We start from the raw sequence: 22,206 nt of genomic DNA, 5'->3' as shown, positions 1-22,206 counted from the left end.
AATGAAATCCTTATTCAGAATCTGTTATTTCATTACTTCTTAATAACACAATACCTTTTGTAGCACTTAATTTATAGAGGAGGTTATCTTCAAGTTCTTTCATCTTCCGCTTATTAAAAGTAACATCCTCCAAAAGTTTAACCCTCTCAGACTCTAACTCCTGTCATTAAAAAACAAAAAATAATATTGGAACTATAATTACCAGTTATTATAGCAAATGCAACTCACTAGTATTTATTAACCACGTTTAAAGTTTAAACCAAAGTACCTTTTGAATGGCAGAAGAAATTACTATCATTAGTCAAATCTATCTATCCATATTTTTGTTTCTGTGGAAATTTTTTTTAAAATTATGCCCACTGTCATTAAAGTTCCACAGCACTTATACTGGCAGGCACCAGACAATTCTGCTAAATAATTTTACCCAATTACCCCAAGCTCTCTTGCCAGCTTGAAGTTTAAAAATAGCATGTCACGTTCTCTTGGCCCTGTTCCCACACTGCTTCTGTAAGAAATGCTGTCTTTATTCGCAGTCAGAACAAGTAGAAACAAAAAGGCACTAACACGAAGAAACCAAGGGGCTACCCAGATTAAATATGAGCTCTTGGCCTGGTTCCTATGGGAGCACCAGGTACCTGGTTTGGCACAGCCAGTTGCCAATACAAACCCATTTTCCATTTTATTTGTATCTCCTTCTACAGAGGGCAAACTTGAATGTTTACAGGGTTTTTTTTTCTTACATAAAATGATATATTTTTAAAATTATATTTTGAAAAAATTTCAAGCATTCAAAAAAGTTGCAAGCCTAATACAAGGAACTTTCATACAGCCTTCACCTAGATCCACCAAATCACATTTTGCTTTATCGCTATATCTCTATAGAAAACATAATATTGTCATTATTGTTATTATTATTACTATTACTGCTGAATCACTCTTGGATGTCATGTCCCTTTACCCCTAAACACTTTAGCAAATCTCTGAAGAACCAGGTCACTCTTACATAAGCATAGTCCAATATTCAAATTCAGGAAATTTAACACTGAGAGCGATGTGTCAGTATCACTGATACTCTCACTAAACGTAGAGTCTACATTGAAATCATCTCAATAATATTCCTCATAACATTTTTTTCTGACTTTATACAGAATCACATGTTGCATGTAGAATTACGTTAAAAGAAGGCGTTTTAAAACTTATTTGGGAAGGTTTCTGGGAAAATTGCTTCAGAAATTTCATCATTTTCAGAAAGTCTTCCTGAACCAGTCAATCAAAAGTCATGGCACAGTCTTTATCTGCACATCTAATATAGTTTGTTTTGTTTTTTTGGGTTTTTTTGTGTGTGTGTTTTGTTTCTTTATTTGTTTGTTTGAGATGGTCTCCCTCTGACGCCCACACTAAAATGCAGTGGTGTCATCTCGGCTCACTGCAACCTCCGCCTTCCGGATTCAAGCGATTCTCCTGCCTCAACCTCCTGAGTAGCTGGGACTACAGGCGTGCACCACCACGCCCAGCTAATTTTTGTATTTTTAGTAGAGACGGGGTTTCACCATGTTGGCCAGGCTGGTCTCAAACTCTTGACCTCAGGTAATCCACCTCCATCAGCCTCCCAAAGTGCTAGGAATACAGAGGTGAGCCACCATGCTTGGCCTCTAATATAGTTTGTATCACAATCTAACAGTAGATTATTTCCCTCCAACTACGGTTTATGCATCTAGAAGACAGATACGTAAACTTTCCTATTCATCTTTGTATTATTGACAGTACTTAACTTGAGGCTTTGTAGAGAAGAAACTCAACCCAATAAATATTTGCCAAATTGAAATGTGCTGAATTTAGTCCAATTTCTTATTTTACATTTGGAAAAGCCGAGGACCCAGAAATATGAACTCTGAATAACAAGGGTATTAGGCCGGTCTCTGCCAGTAACCAGCTGCATGTTATAACAGCCTAATACCCTTGTCCTCCAACTCCAAGACTAGTGTTATTGGCATTGTACTTACAGGGTGGCAGGATTTGACGGGGCGATGAAGAGCATTGCTCTATTTGCAGGGAAATAACCAGTTAGTCATTTTCATTAAAATGGTCACCCCTGGGTGGCAGTATAGGAATACATGGACAAAATGAAATCATATTAGCTTCCTTTTCTGGATATCAGATATCATAGCACAGTGGACTCTTGCTAAACTTCGTAGCAGGACCTGTAAAACTTATCTAGGAGGCTTGGCAGGCTGCAAAGTCCCTGTGCTGTTATAGATGAAGACCCTTATTTTCTTTGGTCTCCATTTGCTCATCTGTAAAAATGTGGGTGTAATAGGAGGATTGTTAGGAAGGTTAAATATAATGTTTAGAATACCCTCCTGCATATTGAATGTGCACTTTTTTTCTCCAGCAAGGTTGCTATGAGCACCTTAGCACTTCTCTTGAAGAGGAAGCTAGGGAATGAGAAGAGCGGGTGTGGGGAGCCCTGAGGACCTTTGGGCAGTGGAGTTGCTTGACTTCTGGAGGTTAGTGCAGCCTGCAGGGGGGATCTAGACCAGCGAGGAATCATCTCAAAATAAACCCACAGCACCAATTAGACCACAAGGGACTAATCGTCAACAGTTAACAGCATGGGATCCTGAGAGGCGATGGCAACAGTGAATTGCCGGGCCAGGGCCATCTCTGCCTGGCTGTGGAAGAGGAACAAGTTCCCTTCCTGGACTGCATAAGCCCCAGGTTTATTGGAAACTAAGACCAAACAACTAAAGAGAGTCAAAGCTAGGACTGTGCCCTTTTCACTCCACCAGACCAACCACCTTTCAAGGGCCTGTCCCTTGGTGAGCTGTCCACGAGCCAGGCAGGATGCTGCCTTTCACTGAGTCTATTTCTTTGGTGTCTGTGTCATTTCTCTCTCCCTTCTTGGATGTCTTTCCTGCGTCTGGGACCCTGGTTTCCCATCTCCTCTTTTCCCTCCTCTGCCTGTTTTCCTCCCTTGTCCTTCTGTTTCTCTCCCATCCACTTCATGCCTCGCTGCTCTTATTATTTCTAACCTTGCCTTGCCTTGAATCCTTCATTCTAAAATTAATTACTTTCTCATATTTTATGCAAATGTACTTTATAATGCAGATATATAACATTATATTTTTATGCAATTATATTTTATGCATAAAACTTGATGTTTTCTGAGCGTCAACTTAAAAATTAGTTTAATCTTGTATCAGTCTCTTAAAATCTTCCAGTCCTAAGTCGTTCTTCGTTTTATTAGAACCCTCAGTTAGACTTAATTTCCCTGCTTTAGTGCAAATTTCATTTAATTAAAAATAAAGGTATGGCTCCCTATATCATTAGATTATTGGACTGCAGTAGTTGAAACTACTATAGTGGAAATAAGAGCCATTCAGAGCAATTTCTTTTTCTCTCAATCATTGTTTTATTGATGTTTTCAGGTGTCCCCAAGACAAGGACTATAGATAGTTAGTACACCTAGAAGTTTCAAGAAGAAGTAGAAAGAGGGGTGTGTGTGTGTGTGTGTGTGTGTGTGTGTGTGTGTTTGAGGCTGGATGAGAAGATGAGTTACATGATTTCTTGACAGGAATTAAGGCTGCAAAAGAAATATTTATGTTAACAAGGATAAATATGGTTTTTAAATTTTTTTTCTTTTTCACTTACTTAGCAATTTCTCAAGAAATTTTTTTTTTTTTTTTTTTTTTTTTTTGAGACGGAGTCTGGCTCTGTTGCCCAGGCTGGAGTGCAGTGGCCGGATCTCAGCTCACTGCAAGCCCCGCCTCCCGGGTTCACGCCATTCTCCTGCCTCAGCCTCCTGAGTAGCTGGGACTACAGGCACCCGCCACCTCGCCCGGCTAATTTTTTTTTTGTATTTTAGTAGAGACGGGGTTTCACCGTGTTAGCCAGGATGGTCTCTATCGCCTGACCTCGTGATCCGCCCGTCTCGGCCTCCCAAAGTGCTGGGATTACAGGCTTGAGCCACCGCGCCCGGCCAATTTCTCAATACATTTTAAGCATTTATTATAAGCAGAAATTCTTTACCTTGAGAGGGAGATTACCTGTTTCTCTGTTAGAATTACTCTCCTTAGTAACTGATTCTCAAGTCCTTTCATTGTAACAGTGAAATCAATGACTGATGTTTTAGCGTTAATCTCTGGGGTAAAGGCAGGGTTTGGTAACTTTGTAGTAATGTAAAGTTTAAACGTATCCATGATATCACATTCCTTATCACCGACTTTCACCTACATAAATTCACATATAAAATTAAAAACAGCTTAAAGGACAGGGAAAGGAACTTGGGTTCAATTTAGAAAAGAATTTACCTGTCAGTGCTGTGAAACTTGAATAAATTGGGAAGGAAAGTTCAAAAAATTTAATCACTAATCTTAAATAATAAAGCCTATTCAATTTAGAATAATTTAGAATTGTACTCCTGCCTGGCGATGTTTTTAGCAATGATCCCAAGCAAATCAAATGAAAAAGTTATCCAAAGCAAATGGTGAATAAAGGAAAACTTAGACACATCTAAGATTTGACTTTAACACCTTAGCGAGTACTTACCACTCCCATCAGTTGTTTGTAGTACAGGAGCTGCTATTTTTTCCCCCGGTTAAGAAAAGTGTTTCCTACTGTGGAAATTTGCTGTGTTTATAGAAAATTTTATGTTTTTAATTTCATAGGTATATCTGAAGCATATTTGATAACAGAAAAAGTTAATGTAATTTTCAAAGGAAATATGCCACCTTTTTTCAAAAAGGTAACATTTATCTTAAACACTACTATTTGCAGCATGTTGAAAAAACAATTGGTTTTTGCTATCTAAAAATCAGGTGGCAATCAGAATTTTTAAATGACTTAAATCTCTGGTTACTCTTAATTCTCCATGTGACTGAAAACATCACTAAGGCCACCATCACATTCTAAGGCATTATGCCTTCACACTACAGATAAAAATCTAGGATCTTTTAAAAGACCTTCAAGAATGGAGAGTCTACAACCTCCTTTGGCATATTAAATATGCCATATAAGATAAGCCAGACACAGATAAACACTGTATGATCTCACATGTGAAATCTAAAAAAGTCAAACTCACAGAAGCCGAGAATAGAACAGTGGTTGCCAGCGGGGTAGGGGATGGGAGAAATGGGGAGATGTTGGTCAAAGGGTACAAACTTTCAGTTATAAGATGAACAAGTTTCAGGTATCTAAGGTATAGCATGTGTGGTGATGGATGTGTTAAATTAATTTGATTGTGGTAATCATTGTACAATGTATATGTATACCAAATTACCACATTGTACAGTTTAAATATATATGATCTTTACTTGTGGATTAAACATTTTTTAAATGCAGTTCAAAATTGTGGATGAGTCCATAATATCAAAGCAAGTCACCAAAATTTTGCTCTTAGCTTCTTTTTATGAAAAAGAGAAATTCTACCCTCTAATCTCATAGAATATGATGCTAACCTTCAGAACACTAACTGGGCTTTATTTATTTTTCCCCTATAAACTCATAAAGGCTTAAGTATATATTGGATGCTCCATAAACTTTGCTGAATGAATTTTTTAAAATGTGGCATATGAAAGATTTCACATTATGAAGAAAATTTTTCTGAATAAATCTGTCTTTGTTTAATGAGAAAATACTCATTTTTTACTTATTCACTGATATTCATGAAATTAAGTTGTCCAAAGTGAAAAACACCCAATCAGAAATGCTGTTATAAAACCGAAGAAGCCTAAAGGTAGAGAATGGCATGAATTAAAAATGAAACACTTATACATACTGAAAACAATTCATCACCAACAATTGAGAACAATATTCCATAGCTTCCAACAAAGTCAATGAACTTAGACTGAAAATAAAGAGATAAATGACCAAATCAATGTGTATAGACTTTATTAAAATGTCATTTCCTCCAGGGAAGAAATCTAGGTTATTTTGTAAAAATGTATACATATAAGACTTGCAAAACCAATATCAAGAGTTGCTTAAACATATATATATATATGTTGTGTTGCACTAACATATTAAGACCAGACAATGTGTTTCCTTAATGTTATTTAGTTTCAGCTAAATGACTACTCTTATCAAAATATTGCCCCCACCTCAGCAATTTTTATATGCTATAAAAAATAAAAGGAAACACTGAAGTGTCAGTTTGGAAATAGTTTATTTCCAATGTACCAAATACTACTGCCTAAAGGAAATTGCATTTGCTGCTATGCTCAAAAAGATAAGTAGATGTCACCATTGTTCTTTTCTTTCTTTCTCTTTCTTAATTTTTTTTTTTTTTAAACAAAGCTCACCTTGAAAGTGGTGCCAGATTTAATAAAATTCTTTTCTAATACATTATCCAAGGCTGGATCCAGCTCTTCACGAATATCCTCAATGAGAAGGGGTCGGCCCAAGGAAAGGCTGTCCTCCAAGTGTGTGCGAAAATATTTATGGTTCAGAGATGTCACCTAAACAGAAAGAACTCATTGGTCTATCAGTGTTACAAAGAATGTGCCCATTGCTACGGGAAACCAAGAGATTTTTTGGACAGGTAACCAAGAATTTTAAGGGCAATACAGGAAGACTTACTTTAAAAAATTAAAGTAACACGCAAAAATTAATTTCTAACACTTGGTGAGTCATGATTTTGTTGAATGGGGTCTGGGTGTGTAATGGGGTCTCTCTGATCAAAAGAGGAGGATCAAGGGGCATTGCTCAGATGGAATGTCAGAGTTCTGCTCCTGACAGATGGAAGAGAATAGTCAAGGATTAATCCTTTCAAACTCACATAGCTATAATCCCTCAGAGAAAGCAAAGCAACTTGCATATCTGGATATTCATTTATTTTCTCAGGACCCCTAGAAGATGAGTAAGTGATAAAAAGTAAACATAAGAATGTCAGAGCCGGGCGCAGTGGGTCAAGCCTGTAATCCCAGCACTTTGGGAGGCCAAAACGGGCGGATCACGAGGTCAGGAGATCGAGACCATCCTGGCTAATACAGTGAAACCCTGTCTCTACTAAAAAACACAAAAAACTAGCCAGGCAAGGTGGCGGGCACCTATAGTCCCAGCTACTCGGGAGGCTGAGGCAGGAGAATGACGTAAACCCGGGAAGCGGAGCTTGCAGTGAGCTGAGATCCGGTCACTGCACTCCAGCCTGGGTGACAGAGCAAGACTCCGTCTCAAAAAAAAAAAAAATAAAAAAAAAAAAAAGAACGTTAGAAATGATACATTGAGTCACATCGCGGGTCTATCCATGTATTCTGTCTCCTACTGGGAAGAATTTAACACTTTCCTTAAGTCAACCTAAAAGACTATACATTGACTTTATATATGCTTACATTTTTTAAAACTACAATTCTGAATTCCTGGTTGGGTCCTCCGTGTTTAGTTTAATGCGTTTGTTATTAGTTAAAATAGACACACTGTACTGGTTGGTCTCTGCATGAGCCAATTGGATTTGAACCCTTATGTTGCCTAGGATCCCTCCCCCTGCCTTACTGTGAAGATTCCCAAAGGCTCATTTCTCAACTCGTTCTATCCTATCTTCTGAATTCAACTAATGTCTTATGCTATTGTGGGTGCAGACCATAAGACGCAAGGAAGAACCCACTGGGACAACAGGTAATTAGGAGAACCGAATTAAATATGTATCTCTCAATTACTATGATAAAAAGAAGATATGAAATATAAAACTTAAATCAGCCTACTTTTGTCCTGTTTTGATTAAAAAGGAAATAACTAAAAAGAAATTCTGCACATGAAGGAAGTTGTTTCCCTGGATGAATAGCTTTCTTTATACAAATAATGTGCTGTAAAGACCTTCCTATAAGTTAATAAGGTAAAAGAACCTAAACAAAGAGCTTTGATGAACTTAATAAACAAGGTGAAGAAAAGCACCAGTAAGACTAAATTTGCTTATATCCTGCTTTATTTCTCAAGGGGTAAATTCTATTTTTGTGATTTCTTTCCCAAGTAAGGAGATAATTATCTTCAATCACCTTCAGTGTCTTTTATAAACTTGAAATAATATTTTGGAATCCTAATTTCAGGTTTATTTCATTTGATTTTTCTTGTGAAACACTATATATGTGGTAACTACCACCAGAGCCTGGTTCACCTGCACAGAGACAGGTATTGGGTCTTTACAAGATGACCAGTGAATTCCTGATAGCGAGGCTTAGTAAATACACTCTCTTTCCACAAGTCAGAGCTGTAGGTCCTGGAGATGGTATTGAAGGTAGGCTTGGCAAACAAAGCTGCCAAGGTTGACCACAGCCCTGGGCATATAAACCATGCTTTGTGTTTCATTTGCATGTGTTTGTACATGTGCTTATCCACATAAGAAAATAATGTTGTCTGAGTAAAAAGAACACAATTCAGTCTATTTCCATCCCAGCAGTGGATGATTTTTAAAATAAGAAAGTGTCTCGGGCATATTTCTGTTCCTTCCGCAAGAAGGTTCCTGGGACTGGGTTGCATCAGAAAGGACATTAGTGAAGACTATCAGTGAATGTAATCCTGAAATGGAGAGATAAAGCTATGATCAGAAAAAAATAGCAGCATTCATGGCCAACCGACACAGGAGCATGTACTGAGCTAAGGAGGTCCAGGCAAGGTTCCAAGAATAAGAGGAGCAGGGAGATTGAAAGCCAGCAGAGCCAAGGGGAATGGGGCCAGGCACAAGTTATAGTCGACCTGGCTGCAGAAACTAAGAAGTGTTCTAGTATACCACATTTGTGCACCCTTGAAAATGTGGCCCCTAAGAAGCTTCGTGGAAATGGACACTATTTCTTTTAACTCTTCTCTTCTATTTACATTGCCTGGACCATTCTAGGATTTCCCTGGGTTTTCTTAGTAAACATTGACTGATGTATTGTGTTCTGGAGTATTGAGGAGGTGGGGTATTTAGGTGTGCTTCCCAGCACTGGGCTGTATCCACTTGCATGAGAAGCACTGATCTCAGGAGGAAATCTTTCAGTATTTCACCACTAAATATGATGTTTGTTATGGCTTTTTGGAAAAAGAAACTCTTTACCTAATTAAGGAAGATCCCTCCCAGTTTGCTGGAAATTTGATCATGAATGGGCATTGAATTTTACCAAGTGCTTTTTTTTTCATATTCATCAAGATGACCACATTATTTTCCTGGTTCTTTTTTTCTATAATGATGACACACTTAGATAAATTCACTTAAATTCAATAAATATCAGAATTTCTACTCAAAAAGAGCAGTGCAGAACATGTAAAGATGAATAAAACTTGGCCAACAATGAGTTCATGGTACAGCAGAAATAAAAGATAAATGTGCAAAGAACAATAACTTAAGTCAGATTCTAAGTCCACAACAGAAGTGCAAACAAGACCTTGTGAGGATTCAGGACAGGCTATATTGTGCTGGGGACACAGAAAAGTCGTGATGGAGGTAGTGGTGGATGTGGACTTTGAAGAATGTCTGAGATTTTTATCTGGGATGTAAGTGGAGGGTGGAGAAAGACATTTTGGTTAGTAGAAATAGTATAAGCAAAAATATGGGGGCAGGAGGTTTAGAACTCTGGGAACAGTGTCTAGGAAACACTGAATATCCCACATCAGCAGCTGAATTAAAATATCAATAGTAACAGAATCCCTAAGGGTGTCAGGAATGTTGGAATCCTGCCCTTGTCTACCCCCGCCTGAAAATTAACACCTTATTAGATGCAAGCACCAAAGCCGGACTCAGTAAGCTATGTAGTACCCAGAGCCTGAGCAAGGTTGGCATGAATGGTCTTGAACTAAGGGATCACAATATTCTATTTGCCACTCTCCTATAGGACCAAACCCAAGGCCCGGAACAAAAGCCACATTCAATATTAGCAAAAGCAATGGAGTCAGGGAAATGTATAAGGAGAGTACAAAAGAGAGAAAAGAATCAGAGCTGTTGCCCCAAATTGCTATTACAAAACTCAAGAGTGTGAATTAGCAAACATTTGTCATGGAGATGACAACTTTATGACTGCAGATTCAATTGAAATTTTGAAAAGTTTCATGATTTCAAGATTATTTTCCCCTGCACCAAATGCTACATACCTGCAAATCATTTTCTTTTTCCTTTGATTTAATCCAAGTTTTGCCTTGAGTTTGTGGGTCTATGAGGAGTGGGTATCTGGTGGCCTTTGTCACAATAATGCCATTCTGAATTGAGAGATCATCTCCTGGTAATCCCTGTAGCCCCCACTCACCAATCTGAACAACAGGAAATGGATATCACCATTCAAAGGAGAACAGGAATGCCCTCATTAGTAATTAAAAGTACCATAAAGTAAAATAATTTAAAATATGGACATTATTTTCCTTCGAGACTAAGAAACTTGTACTTCTAAAAAAGCAAACTTGTAAATGTGAACCAAATAACATTCACATTAAAAAAAAAAAAAAATTTATAATCTAATGAATCCCTTCTTTAATCACCCAAAACAAGGTTTATCCTTTTGCATTGTATTTTCATACTTAGGGGAATCATAGTAAGTTGACTGCATATTGAACCTGATTTGAGGTTAATGGAGACAGTGAATATAATGAGATGTCAGAGAAGAAGATAAGTCCCAAGCAATTAGCCCCTGATAGCTTCCCCTTCCGGCCCTTTGGTTCTGCCCGCATGATGTACGGGTGATTGCATAGCTGGAGATAAATTAGATGAGTTATTATATTACCAGGAGCTCATCAATGACACTTTTGTGAATATTTCCTTCTCCAAATTTAGAGCAGATTGCCAGCCTCCCGCCACGTGATCAATAAAATCACCAAGTCAGGCGCAGTGGTTCATGCCTATAATCCCAGCATTTTGGGAGGCTGGGAGGGTCACTTGAGCCCAGGAATTTGAGGCTGCAGTGAACCATGATCACACCACTGCACTTCAGTCTGGGCTACAGAGCAAGACTTTGGCTCTAAAAAAATAAAATAAAATAAAATAATCAGAGATCCAATGAGCCAACCAACCTCCACCTTTGTTAAATTGTCCCAGGACCCCCAAAGGCCATAATTAATAAAGAATATTCTGGCCCATGTTGCTTCACCAGTGCCCAATGCATCTACAACACATAATCTATTCCCTGTAAGGGTGAATTCAACAATGTTTGAATTGGAAAAGATTAGTTTTTAACTTTTAAATACAGATAACATGAAATTAATAGCTTGGCATCCCCTAAGGAAACAGCAACTGGAGAGCAGATTTGCAAATCAGAAAAGCAACTCATGAATACCAATTGCCTGGAAAGCATTTATTACCACAGAAGCTCTGCAAGATATACTGGAAATTGACAGTGGCATCAGATTCCCAGCAAGGAAGGTTAGTTAGAAAGGCCTTGCTATTACTTAGGGTCACCAGAACACGCTATTGTGTTATGTTATTAGACACTAAAAAAGATAGCAAATAAGGAAAATAAGGTTAATACCAGCACAGATCATGCCTACATTTGCCTAAAATGTTTGAAAGAGAGTATGACTTCACAGGAGTGGTGTAAATAATGAAGAGGTATAAGAAGGGCCCAGTATTAGCAAGCCTATATCTCTCAAATGATCTTTTAGTTCATAGCAATGCAATTGGTCTTAATTTGGAAGCAAGATTACTTAAAACACCAAGAAACGTTTACACCACAAAGAAAATTATTTAAAAAAAAACTCTTAAGCACTTTCAAATCAATCTTTCTAGTTAAAGAAAAAGTTTAATGAACCTGGGTTTCCTCTTTTTTTTTTTTTTTTTTTTTTGAGATGGAGTTTCTCTCTTGTTGCCCAGGCTGGAGTGCAATGGCGTGATCTCGGAACCTCTGCCTCCCCGGTTACAGTGATTCTCCTGCCTCAGCCTCCTGAGTAGCTGGGATTACAGGCACGCGCCATCACGCCCAGCTCACTTTTGTATTTTTAGTAGAGACGGGGTTTCACCATGTTGGTCAGGCTGGTCTTGAACTCCTGACCTCATGATCTGCCCTCCTCGGCCTCCCAAAGTGCTGGGATTACAGGCGTGAGACACTGCACGCAGCCGGGTTTCTTAGTAAGTAAGAAATAAAGTGAGATTGAAATTCAAATAATATTGGGAAAGTAAAACTTACGGTTGGAGGATCCACCAACATTGAAATAAGATTCAGGTTTTCTGTGAAAGGAATTCTCCGTGCTCTCAACTCCATTTCCCATTGATCTTTAAGCAAATAGTTCCTAAATATCTGATTGAAAGGACCAAGGTAGGAAAGGAATCCCGTGCACAGCAGAATATCACCTACAAGTCTGTGAAGAAAAAACACACAGCCCCCTCCCCAAAGTGAGTCACCTGACATGTTTTAAGCTCTTTCGCTAAGTTGTTTGAGAGGTCACAGTTTTGCTCTGTTACTGGGGGAAATCCTTCTTTGCCCCTGCTTAATGCTTGGTAGCCAGGCATGGAAAAGACCACGCAAAGTGGAGCCCAAAACCCAGAAGTGGGTGGGAGTAGCCACATGTGGGGTGGTCAGGAAGCAAGAAAGAAGGCTTCCTCCCAAAGCCTACAGGTCGTGAGCCTTGGTACTGTGCGGAAAGCATCTTCCCCCATCCTGTCCCTTGGTCTTGTTCAGATTTCAATCTTGTGTTAAGCCATGTTTTCTTTCCCCTCCCTTTTTATTTATTTGTTTGTTTGTTTGTTTGTTTGTTTATTGCCATCTTCTTGCTCCTCTCTCGTTGCACTCTCTTTTAAGTTTTCTAAGGACACCAATTGACACCAGCAAAAGACAGCCTTGCATTTACAACAAACCATTGATCCACACTTCCAAAATCATTGAGGTGAAGCATAGAGAACTGGAGTGAGCATCTAGATGGCCCTGGCAAATCCAAATAATATCAAAAGCACTCTCATACTGAACCACAGCTGAGATGTAAAATATTTCACAAAATCTTCTTCATCCTCTATAGTATTTCACCTAGAGTGCGTGATTTAAGTTGTAAGCACTGTCATAGATGACAGGATTCAGACATGAACACATGGAAATGAAGGAGGAAAGCATTTCACCGTGGAAATGGACTTTATGTTCTCTAATGTCACAAAGAAAGAGTGACTGTGAAGAGACCCAGATTCGCACCTATTAATCTGAGCTTTGAATTCTTTACTTTGCTGGGTCCATCGGATTTTTTCTCCACTCAGCCCATCGATGAGAGTGGAGGCGGCCTGCATCTTTTTCCGGCACATATCAGCATCATTAAGCAAATCCTGCAGCCATAATGGAAGAATGTCTCAAAAACACTTTTCTAAGTGCTTAACACAAACATCCATTATATTCACACATAAAAATACACGAGGGAATTTCTTAATTTGCAAAATAATATAACCTAAAAATACAGTGTGCATGAAACTTCACATATTAAATTTTGATCATTCATAATAATAGTGATTTTACCTTACGAAATTTCAAGGAAAGCACTTTTGTAAGACAGAATCCAAATCACATAATTTATCTTTTAATCAGATAAATTAAAATAGTATTTCTATTGAACATTTTCAAAACAGAATCAAATCAATAAGATTTGCCCTTTCGACGTCTTGGATGCAGTAATAATCCTGAGTTCTTTGCCATTTACAAAGTATTTTCTCCTGGAAAAATCCCAGACAACAGTAGCATGAAGCAGCTGGCTTGGACCAACTCATAAGAGCCAACTGTTAAATTTTTAGAGTATTTGTGAGCTGGTGCTAAACACAGCCTTTATTAAAAATTAAACTATGTAAGCTTACAATTAAAAAATTATATTAAAAGCAAAAGTAACAAATAACAAAAGCTTACTTCCTAATCATTTAAATGTTAATATTATCTATGCTCTTGACGTTAAGGCTGTTGTATCTGGATGGTGGAAATAGTATGCAATGGTGTACTGCCATGCACCTTTTCCCAAATCTGTGCTCAGGGACGTTACATTGGTAGTTTAGAATTGCCAGTGATGGGAGTATTTCCACCACAGAAATCAGCAAATATTACAAATCTGGGCTTTCCTGTCCCCGCACGGCACACTAGACTGTTAAACATTTACTAGACCACCATTGCTTACATCCTATCCCAAGAGGTCATATCAGGATCCCCATTTTACAAACAGAGCTAGGTAGATTGCCCCAAACCACACAATTAACAAATGTCTGAGCTGCATCTCAAACCCAGTTTTCTAACCCTGAAATCAGTGATGGTACAGCTTGATCAGTGAAAACACACACAAAAAAATTTTGAGCACCAAAGATCCAAAACAGATAGGCATGCTGGCCAGTATTTTGTCATCACAACCATTTGCCTGACTTCCAAATACAGCATGCTCTTGTATAAAGTTTCAGTACACCATTTTGGGGATTTTGTATATTTAATCTCACCATTTTCTCATTCATTGCTGCATCAAATTTTGCCTGTACTTTATCCAGCTCAGCTTGCTTCTCATCCAGCAGGGCTTGTGCCTTCCCTAACTCAGCATTAGCAACTGCTAACCGGCCTTCCTGCTTGGCCAGGTTGGCCTGAAAAGAAGACATGGTTAGTGTATTAGCTGCACAAAACAGTCATGATTGTAATTGGTAGATAACACAAATCACATAATTTCTGCACTACATGGGACTTTCGAGCTCATCTGTTTCAGTGTCTTCGGCTGGGAAAGCAGAGTCTTGGAGGGTATTTCATTACTTTTAAATTTTTAATTACTGGCCAGGTACGGTGGCTCATGCCTGTAATCCCAGAACTTTGGGAGGCTGAAGATCACTTGAGCCCAGTTCAAGACCAGCCTGGGCAAAACAGGGAGATCTTGTTTCCACAGAAAAATAGAAAAATTAGCTGGGTATGGTGGCATGCACCTGTAGTCCAAGCTACTCTGGAGGCTGAAGCAGGAGGATCGCTTGGGCCCCGGAGGTCAAGGCTGCAGTGACCTGTGATCGCAACACCGCACTCTAGCCTGGGTGACAGAGTGAGACCCTGTCTCAAAAAAAATTTTTTTTAATTATTAATGTTTAATAAGAAAACATGGAAAATGCAGCAATGTATAGGAAGGAGAACAAAAGTTACCCCGATTTTACTCAGACATAACCTGTGAGTGTTGTGTTAGGAAGTTGGTAATTGGCATTTTGATTTTTTTTTATTTCATTTCGTTTTATGAAGGTCCCAAGTCCATCATGAACATTAGTTATGTGACTGCATGATATTCTACACGTTGGATGTATCATAATTAACCTTTTTTCCTACTCGTATACACTTCTCCACCCCCCATTTTTAGTTATTACAAATAATGTTGTGAGTATTGGATATGAAACATATCAAAGATTCTGCAAGTTAAATTACTGTAACAGTAGTTTTTCATATTTCTCTAAGTCCTACAATGCGGTAATGATCTGCTTCTTGTAAATTTAAAATAATCAGTAAAGTAATCTAGGCCCAAAGCCTTCTGGGGTAGAAGTTCTTTGATACCTTTCTTATTTTTGTTCTCAATGTTTGTTTGAATTTAGCTCCTTTTCCCATAACATTTTTATTTCATTTAGATTTTCTACTATATTGACATACAACTATGCAATATTTGTAGCCTGGCACAGTGGCTCACACCTATAATCCTAGCAGTTTGGGAGGCTGAGGGAGGAGGATTGCTTAATCCCAGGAATTCAAGGCTACAGTAAGCTATGATTGCACCACTGCACTCCAGCCTGGGGGCCAGAACGAAACTCTGTCTCTTAAAAAAAAATTACTTTATAATTACTTGAATCTTCACATCTAGAATTATGAGGATTTATCTTTCTATTTTCATTTGTTTTTATTTTCTTCTTGATTAGATTTTCCTGGAAGATTTCTTACAGTTTTGTTTTTGTAAAGCATAGGTTCTTAGATTTGCTCATTAATGCCGGCCGGGAGTGGTGGCTCACACCTGTAATCCCAAAATGAATGGCCGGGCGGGGCACAGTGGCTCACGCCTGTAATCCCAGCACTTTGGGAGGCCGAGGCGGGCAGATCACGAGGTCAGGAGATCGAGACCATCCTGGCTAACACGGTGAAACCCCGCCTCTACTAAAAATACAAAAAAATTAGCTGGGCATGGTGGCGGGCGCCTGCAGTCCCAGCTACTTGGGAGGCTGAGGCAGGAGACTGGCGTGAACCTGGGAGGCGGAGCTTGCAGTGAGCCGAGATCACACCACTGCACTCCAGCCTGGACGATAGAGCAAGATACAGTCTCAAAAAAAAAAAAAAAGATTTGCTCATTAATTCTGCTGCTTTTCTCTTCTCTAATTTTTAATGTTATTTTTATTGGCTCTATTCTGCTTTCCTTAAATTTCATATGTATGTATGCTTATGAGTGAGTATATACTTTAACTGTTAAGTGGAATGTTTAGTTTCTTTGATGCATGTAAGGGCTAAGAATGTACCATTTTGGCCATATCACAGAAGCTTTGGTAACTCACTTATTTTCATTATGTCCTAATTAGGAATGACTGGCTTCATTTTAATGTAAACTTTCCAGTATTATTGCTTATAATCAGAGAATGAGACCCCAGGATTTTTTGCTTTCAGGAATTTAATCGAGGTCCTCTTTTACCATTGAATATAATTAATTCTTATAAATGTTTCTTGTACTCTAGAAATAATTTCATATTCTTTATTTATATTGGAGAAAGTTCAAAGTAGTTATTCAACCTGAAAAATAATATCATGTAAAATTTCTATATAATTACTAATTTATGCCTACTCAGGATTGCCTCTATAATTTACAGGGCCCAGTGCAAAATGAAAAATGTGGGGCCCCTTGTTAAAAAAAATTATTAAGAATCTGAAGACGGCAACAGCAGAGCATTAACACAAGGCCCTGTGTGCACACCCAAGAAGCTGGCCCTATGCCTACCAGGGGTAGCCGCAATCTCAAATTACAATATTATTTTTGTTAATTTGATAGCATGTGCCACAATCTCAAATTACAGTATTATATTTGTTAATTTCCACTGAAAATACTAATGGATTTGCTTTCTATGATTTGATGCTATTTTATTTATTGCATAACACATTATTTTAATTGTCTTCACTATGGATCATAATTTTTATCAACAAAGAATAGCTCTTTTCTGATGTGTGTGTGTTTTGTTTTTTTCTTGAATTCTACATTTATTGTAAGATTTCTCCCTTGGTATCTTTTTGTTGGGGTGTGTTTTTTTCATATTTTTCCTATCATTTCTCTTTGTTGAAACTTTTTATTTTAAATTGATTTTCTATTTTTCTCGAAGTTCTTCATGCACAGGTTTTAAAGAGGCAGCCATTTCTCTAAAGCTTATTATGAAAAACAGTAACCGCCTGTCCACCGACTCATCATTATCCATTCCACAGAGCAACCACTTACAATACTTTCAGCTTTGTGGGGGTGGGGGATTGAGACAGGGCCCTGGAGGCAGTGTGTATCTGACTGACACATTTCACGAATCCTTGCACTCCTAAGAATCTCTTTCTGTTCCCTCATACATGAAGACCAGCTTTGCCCATTATTGAGTGCTTGGACCCCAGCATTTTCCTCCTCAAAACACTGCATATGTGTTTTCATTATCTTCTAGTATTTAGGGTTATGGGAAATCTGCAACATCTTGATTTGTCTTTTGTGAACAACCTTTTAGGTTTTGTTTGCTTCTTAGATTGCATTTAAGGTTCTCCTCCTGTCTTGGAAATTTAAAACATTTCTAGTGTCAAATCTAATTTTTATAAGTTTTGTTTGAAATACAGTCATCAAATTCAACCTCCAAACCTAATCTCCAAACTTCAAAGAAATGGCAAGTTTTTCTTCTTATGACAGCTTGATTATTATTCCCAAGAAACTCATTTCCTGTGTAAGTTAACACATTGGTTTCAGTCACTTGCCTGCATTGTCAAGAAGCATGTAACAGATATAAAAAGAAGGAGAAACTTTGAGAGGACACAGAGAAAAAAGACAAATTTGGTAACAGGGACATCTACCTTTATCTAAACTACGCATTTTCTTTTAATAGCAGTAATACTGATAATTGATTTTATGAAACATTGATTTACTGGGAGAAGGAAGGAAACTTTTACCTTCAGAGGCAACACTTCTCTATTGATGCCATAAAATATTGCCATAGCAAGTGTCCAAGACAGGAGACCAGCCACATTCCCACAGACTTTTTTGGCACTTTCAAAAGTATAATCATCCATATTAAAATATGGCTGTAGTAGCTCAACAGTCTCTTCATTTATAGTGTCCTTAGGGAACTGCTGAAGGTTCCACAGGAATCCTGTTGCACTCATCAACTGAAAAATAGTATTATAACCTGTAAGTTCTGGAAGAAAATAAATACTTTCTTCCTGAGTTAATATGTACTTCTAAATTGAATTTTCTCAAAGAAGTAACAGTTGATTTGCTCTAAATATACAAATTGAGACTATTGGCAGTAGCCAACCTAAATCTGTAAATCACAAATTGTCTTCTGGATTCCACGTGGAAAGAGTAAAGAAGAAAAGCCATGTAAGTTTTCTTTCTGGTAAGTGCATCTGAATGCCACCAACCACATAAGCCCCGTTTTGAAGATTGGGCTGGGTGGACACCAAGGCTGTGCCAATACTAACCACCAGTTCTGGACAGATGTGATAAAAAGAAGGCATTCAGCTTTAAATCTATCCCCCTTTACATTTTACGTGATGCAGTTTAAGATAAACTTTTCAATACACAATGATCAATTATTGTCTGCCAGTTTGTCTGGACTATATTGAGTGTCCCGGGCTGAGGATGCCTGATGCAGCTCATAGGATTGACAAAGATAGACTTGACTTACCTTTAATGACTCTCCCCATGATGGCTTGCAGCAAGGTTTTTCTGGATCCATAGTAACAGGGTCAATTTTCTTTTGAAATAGTAACAGAACACAGTCCATGATTCTCATAATAAGATGTGGTGGTTTTGCAAGTTTCCTGACTGTGGCAATATCATTTGGCTTGATAGTCTATATTTGGGATTAGGGATCAATATTTTGTCTGTTGAGTGGTATTAATAGCTACACAGAAATCTAATACTTTTAAATAATTAAGATAGAAAACTTTAAAGCATATTTTCTCTCCAGTTCCAAGATTTTTGCTTAGTGGCTCTTTCATTGTTATTTTGGTATTTCTGTTTGTTTATTTGTATGTATTCTTTTTTTCCCTTTTGCTCCCAATGAATTGGTTTAAAATATCAGTACCAGGCATTGCCATCACAGACCTCTGTTAATAAGTCCCATTGATATGTAACACTTAGATAACTTGCATCTTCAAAGCACAGGGTCTATATTAGCTGTGGATATTAAGAGAGGATACAAAGCCCTGAATATCAGAAACCTCACCTTCAGCCTTCATTTTGAGGGCTTCCCTGTCTATGGCAGGGGGAGGAATTAGAAGGAGACAAGAGAAGTTACTGTAATATATGGCTCATAAAAATATTTTTGAAAAGTTCTATCCATTGGCTGGGTTTGGATTAAGACATTGCCTGACCATCAAGGCAAGAACTGGGAGACCATATGATCAATAACATGTTCTAAGACTCCTTTGGTTCGGCGATCTCTCCCTTTTGTACATTATAGTAAGACCCATAAAGGAAGTAGGGGTGCAGAACGTGTCCTGGTCATTGTTAACATTTTATTAAATTATTATCATAGATTTATTTATTCATTTAACAATTGTAGGCATTCTCCCATATAAAACAAAACAAACAAAAATAGTCTTGTCCTCATAACCTCCTGAAAAATGGCAAAGAAAATACAATTAACCTACATAAGGATTTCTGCCATGACAGAAGCATGTGAGTGACAGGAAAACAAAGGAAGGCCTTGAAGAAGAACTGAAAACTTTCTAGGAGGAGTGAGGTCTGGGCCCAGATTTGAAGATTGACTCTAATTAGGCAATGAAAGTTAGGAAAAGCATTCCCGGCAGAGGTGGAGGCACGTTTAAAGGTAACAGACCCTGACTATTCTTTCAGAATCCTATACATTTTTCTGTATGACTGGATCGCATTGTGTGTAGGGACAAAATGACAAGATATACAAGTTCAAGAGATAGACAGGAGCCAGGTCATCAGCAGGAACAGAAGCACTAATATTTATTGAGCACTTTCTATGTACCTAGCATTTTGTATTAATTACTTTTAATGCTCGCATTGATTCTTTAAGGATCAATGAGATATTATAATCCCCACAGATAGCCAAGGAAGTAAATTTACTCCAGATCATATATACGTACATACATACATATATGTGTGTGTATTAGCAGTGTGTATGTATATACACATGTGTATATAAGTGTGTATATATCCATATATATGTACGTGTGTGTGTATATATATATGTGTATGTATATACACGTGTGTATATAACCATATATGTGCACGTGTATATATGTGTGTGTGTGTGTGTGTATTATACATAGAGGTTGAATGCAGGTCTGCCTGCCTCCAAAACTGTGTACCTTTTGCCTCACAGCTGTGAATGCCTGGCTCAGGACTTTATCCTAAGAGCAGTGGGAACCACAGGAAGATTTTAAAAGGGGGCATGACATAATCTGGAAGGGATGGTGGAGAAACTGAGCAGGCTCTCTGTGTAATCTGAATTTCTCATAGTTTAGGCCACTAACCACTAGCATTATTTCTCAGTTCTCGTGGAAGGCCAATTTGTGGGATGAAAATAATACAAAAGGTGAGGACTTTAAAAAAATTAAAACTTAGAAAACTGAATTGACACATTTGTTTCCAGACTCAGAGATTATCAATCACATTAAGAACTCAATTCAGTTTTCTGATGAGTTAATTTCATGTAATGAAACATGGTGCCTTCTAGGACTTGTGTTGGAAGGGGTGACAATGCACTGCTCACATTCAGGGCTGCTTCTGCTTCTTCCAACGCAGGTTTAGCTGCCTCGAGCTTGCTTTCAGCTTTTACTTTTTCACTATCAATTTCATCCACAATTTTTTGGGCTTTGTCTTTTACCTCCTGTACTTCATTTTTAATTTTGGCTGAAGCCTGAGCGCTTACTGTGACTTCTGCTAATACCTGTTAAGTTGAGCAAACACATGAAAGCAAATAGAAACCTTTCAAGCAAAATTTATAGATTTGAAGAGTGAGCAAATATTTATTCAACAAAATATAAAACACAAATAAGAACAAATTTATTTCCTATCTAAACTGTCTATATTTTAAGGTGTATTAAAGTAAATTCCTTTGAGCAGTTCCTCGCAGTTTTCCATTTTCTAAGCTTTCCTTAGGCTTAGAATACATATAAATAAATATTTAAAGCTTTCAGAAGAAATAGTATTTTCACTCTACAAATTTCTAGAAAATTAAAACAATTCAAGAAAGTATCACAGAATAAGGGCAAAAACCCCTAGTAAGCCTTGTATAATAACAATAGAAGTAGCTAATGTTTACTGAGTGCTTATCACATATGCCAGGACTATGCGTAAGTGCCTCCCCTATGTTAGTTCACTCATTTCAGTAACTGGCGAGGATCAAGACTGAAGTATTTATTCTTAACTGACTCTTGGTGACTGGAAGCTGAAAATCTGAGACTAGAAGGCTGTATAATAGATTTTAAAAAGGCAGCACATAGGCCGCGCAGCATGGCTCACGTCTGTAATCCCAGCACTTTGGGAGGCCGAGGTAGGTGGATCACAAAGTCAAGAAATCAAGACCATCCTGGCCAACATGGTGAAACCCCGTCTCTACTAAAAATACAAAAATGAGGCAGGAAAATCGCTCGAACCCAGGAGGTGGAGGTTGCAGTGAGCTGAGATTGTGCCACTGCACTCCAGCCTGGACAACAGAGCAAGACTCCATCTCAAAAAAAAAAGAGAGAGAAAAAGCAGCACACACATATACCTATCTCCTTGAAAGGAGTATGGATTTTTCCACTTTCTTTTTTTTTTAAAAAAAGAAACTCCACCAACTCTTCCTCTTTATTCTTTGCCCTCCTTGACACATATAAGTGAGATTTGGACCATCCCAGAAACCTGGAACATACAGGGACCTTAAACAGAAGACCAAATATAACTCATAGTCAAGCAGAAATTTCATAAACAGATGAAACAGAATAAGAGAGACAGACAGAGTGAGAGAAGAAATAATAGTCTTAGGCCAAGTAGCAACATTAATAGTTCAGATATACGCTGGTATAAGTTAAACAAAAATGTCTAAGTCTTTGTGAACACTATCTTACCAGGAATTGTCCATAGATTTACACGCTGCTTGTTCTTTAATACCATTTT

At 37.9% G+C, this 22,206-nt stretch overlaps 1 protein-coding gene across 2 annotated transcripts in view; it reads right to left on the bottom strand.

The window, feature by feature from the left end:
* DNAH8 (dynein axonemal heavy chain 8) overlaps positions 1–22,206 on the bottom strand; it is a 322,639-nt gene that overhangs the window by 101,224 nt on the left and 199,209 nt on the right. For both annotated transcript variants that reach the window (XM_025382614.1, XM_025382615.1), the window contains 10 exons: positions 20,819–20,995; positions 18,755–18,922; positions 18,018–18,233; positions 14,336–14,473; positions 13,068–13,195; positions 12,075–12,246; positions 10,057–10,212; positions 6,300–6,455; positions 4,047–4,229; positions 55–160 (listed from right to left, as the gene is read on the bottom strand). In XM_025382614.1, the coding sequence (XP_025238399.1) occupies positions 55–160; positions 4,047–4,229; positions 6,300–6,455; positions 10,057–10,212; positions 12,075–12,246; positions 13,068–13,195; positions 14,336–14,473; positions 18,018–18,233; positions 18,755–18,922; positions 20,819–20,995 (1,600 nt within the window). The remainder of the gene's footprint in view (positions 1–54; positions 161–4,046; positions 4,230–6,299; positions 6,456–10,056; positions 10,213–12,074; positions 12,247–13,067; positions 13,196–14,335; positions 14,474–18,017; positions 18,234–18,754; positions 18,923–20,818; positions 20,996–22,206) is intronic.

Source organism: Theropithecus gelada, chromosome 4 (genome assembly GCF_003255815.1).
Source record: "Theropithecus gelada isolate Dixy chromosome 4, Tgel_1.0, whole genome shotgun sequence".
Lineage (NCBI taxonomy): Eukaryota > Metazoa > Chordata > Mammalia > Primates > Cercopithecidae > Theropithecus > Theropithecus gelada.
The sequence above is the reverse complement of the archived record's forward strand: the minus strand, read 5'-3'. Positions and strand labels throughout refer to the sequence as shown.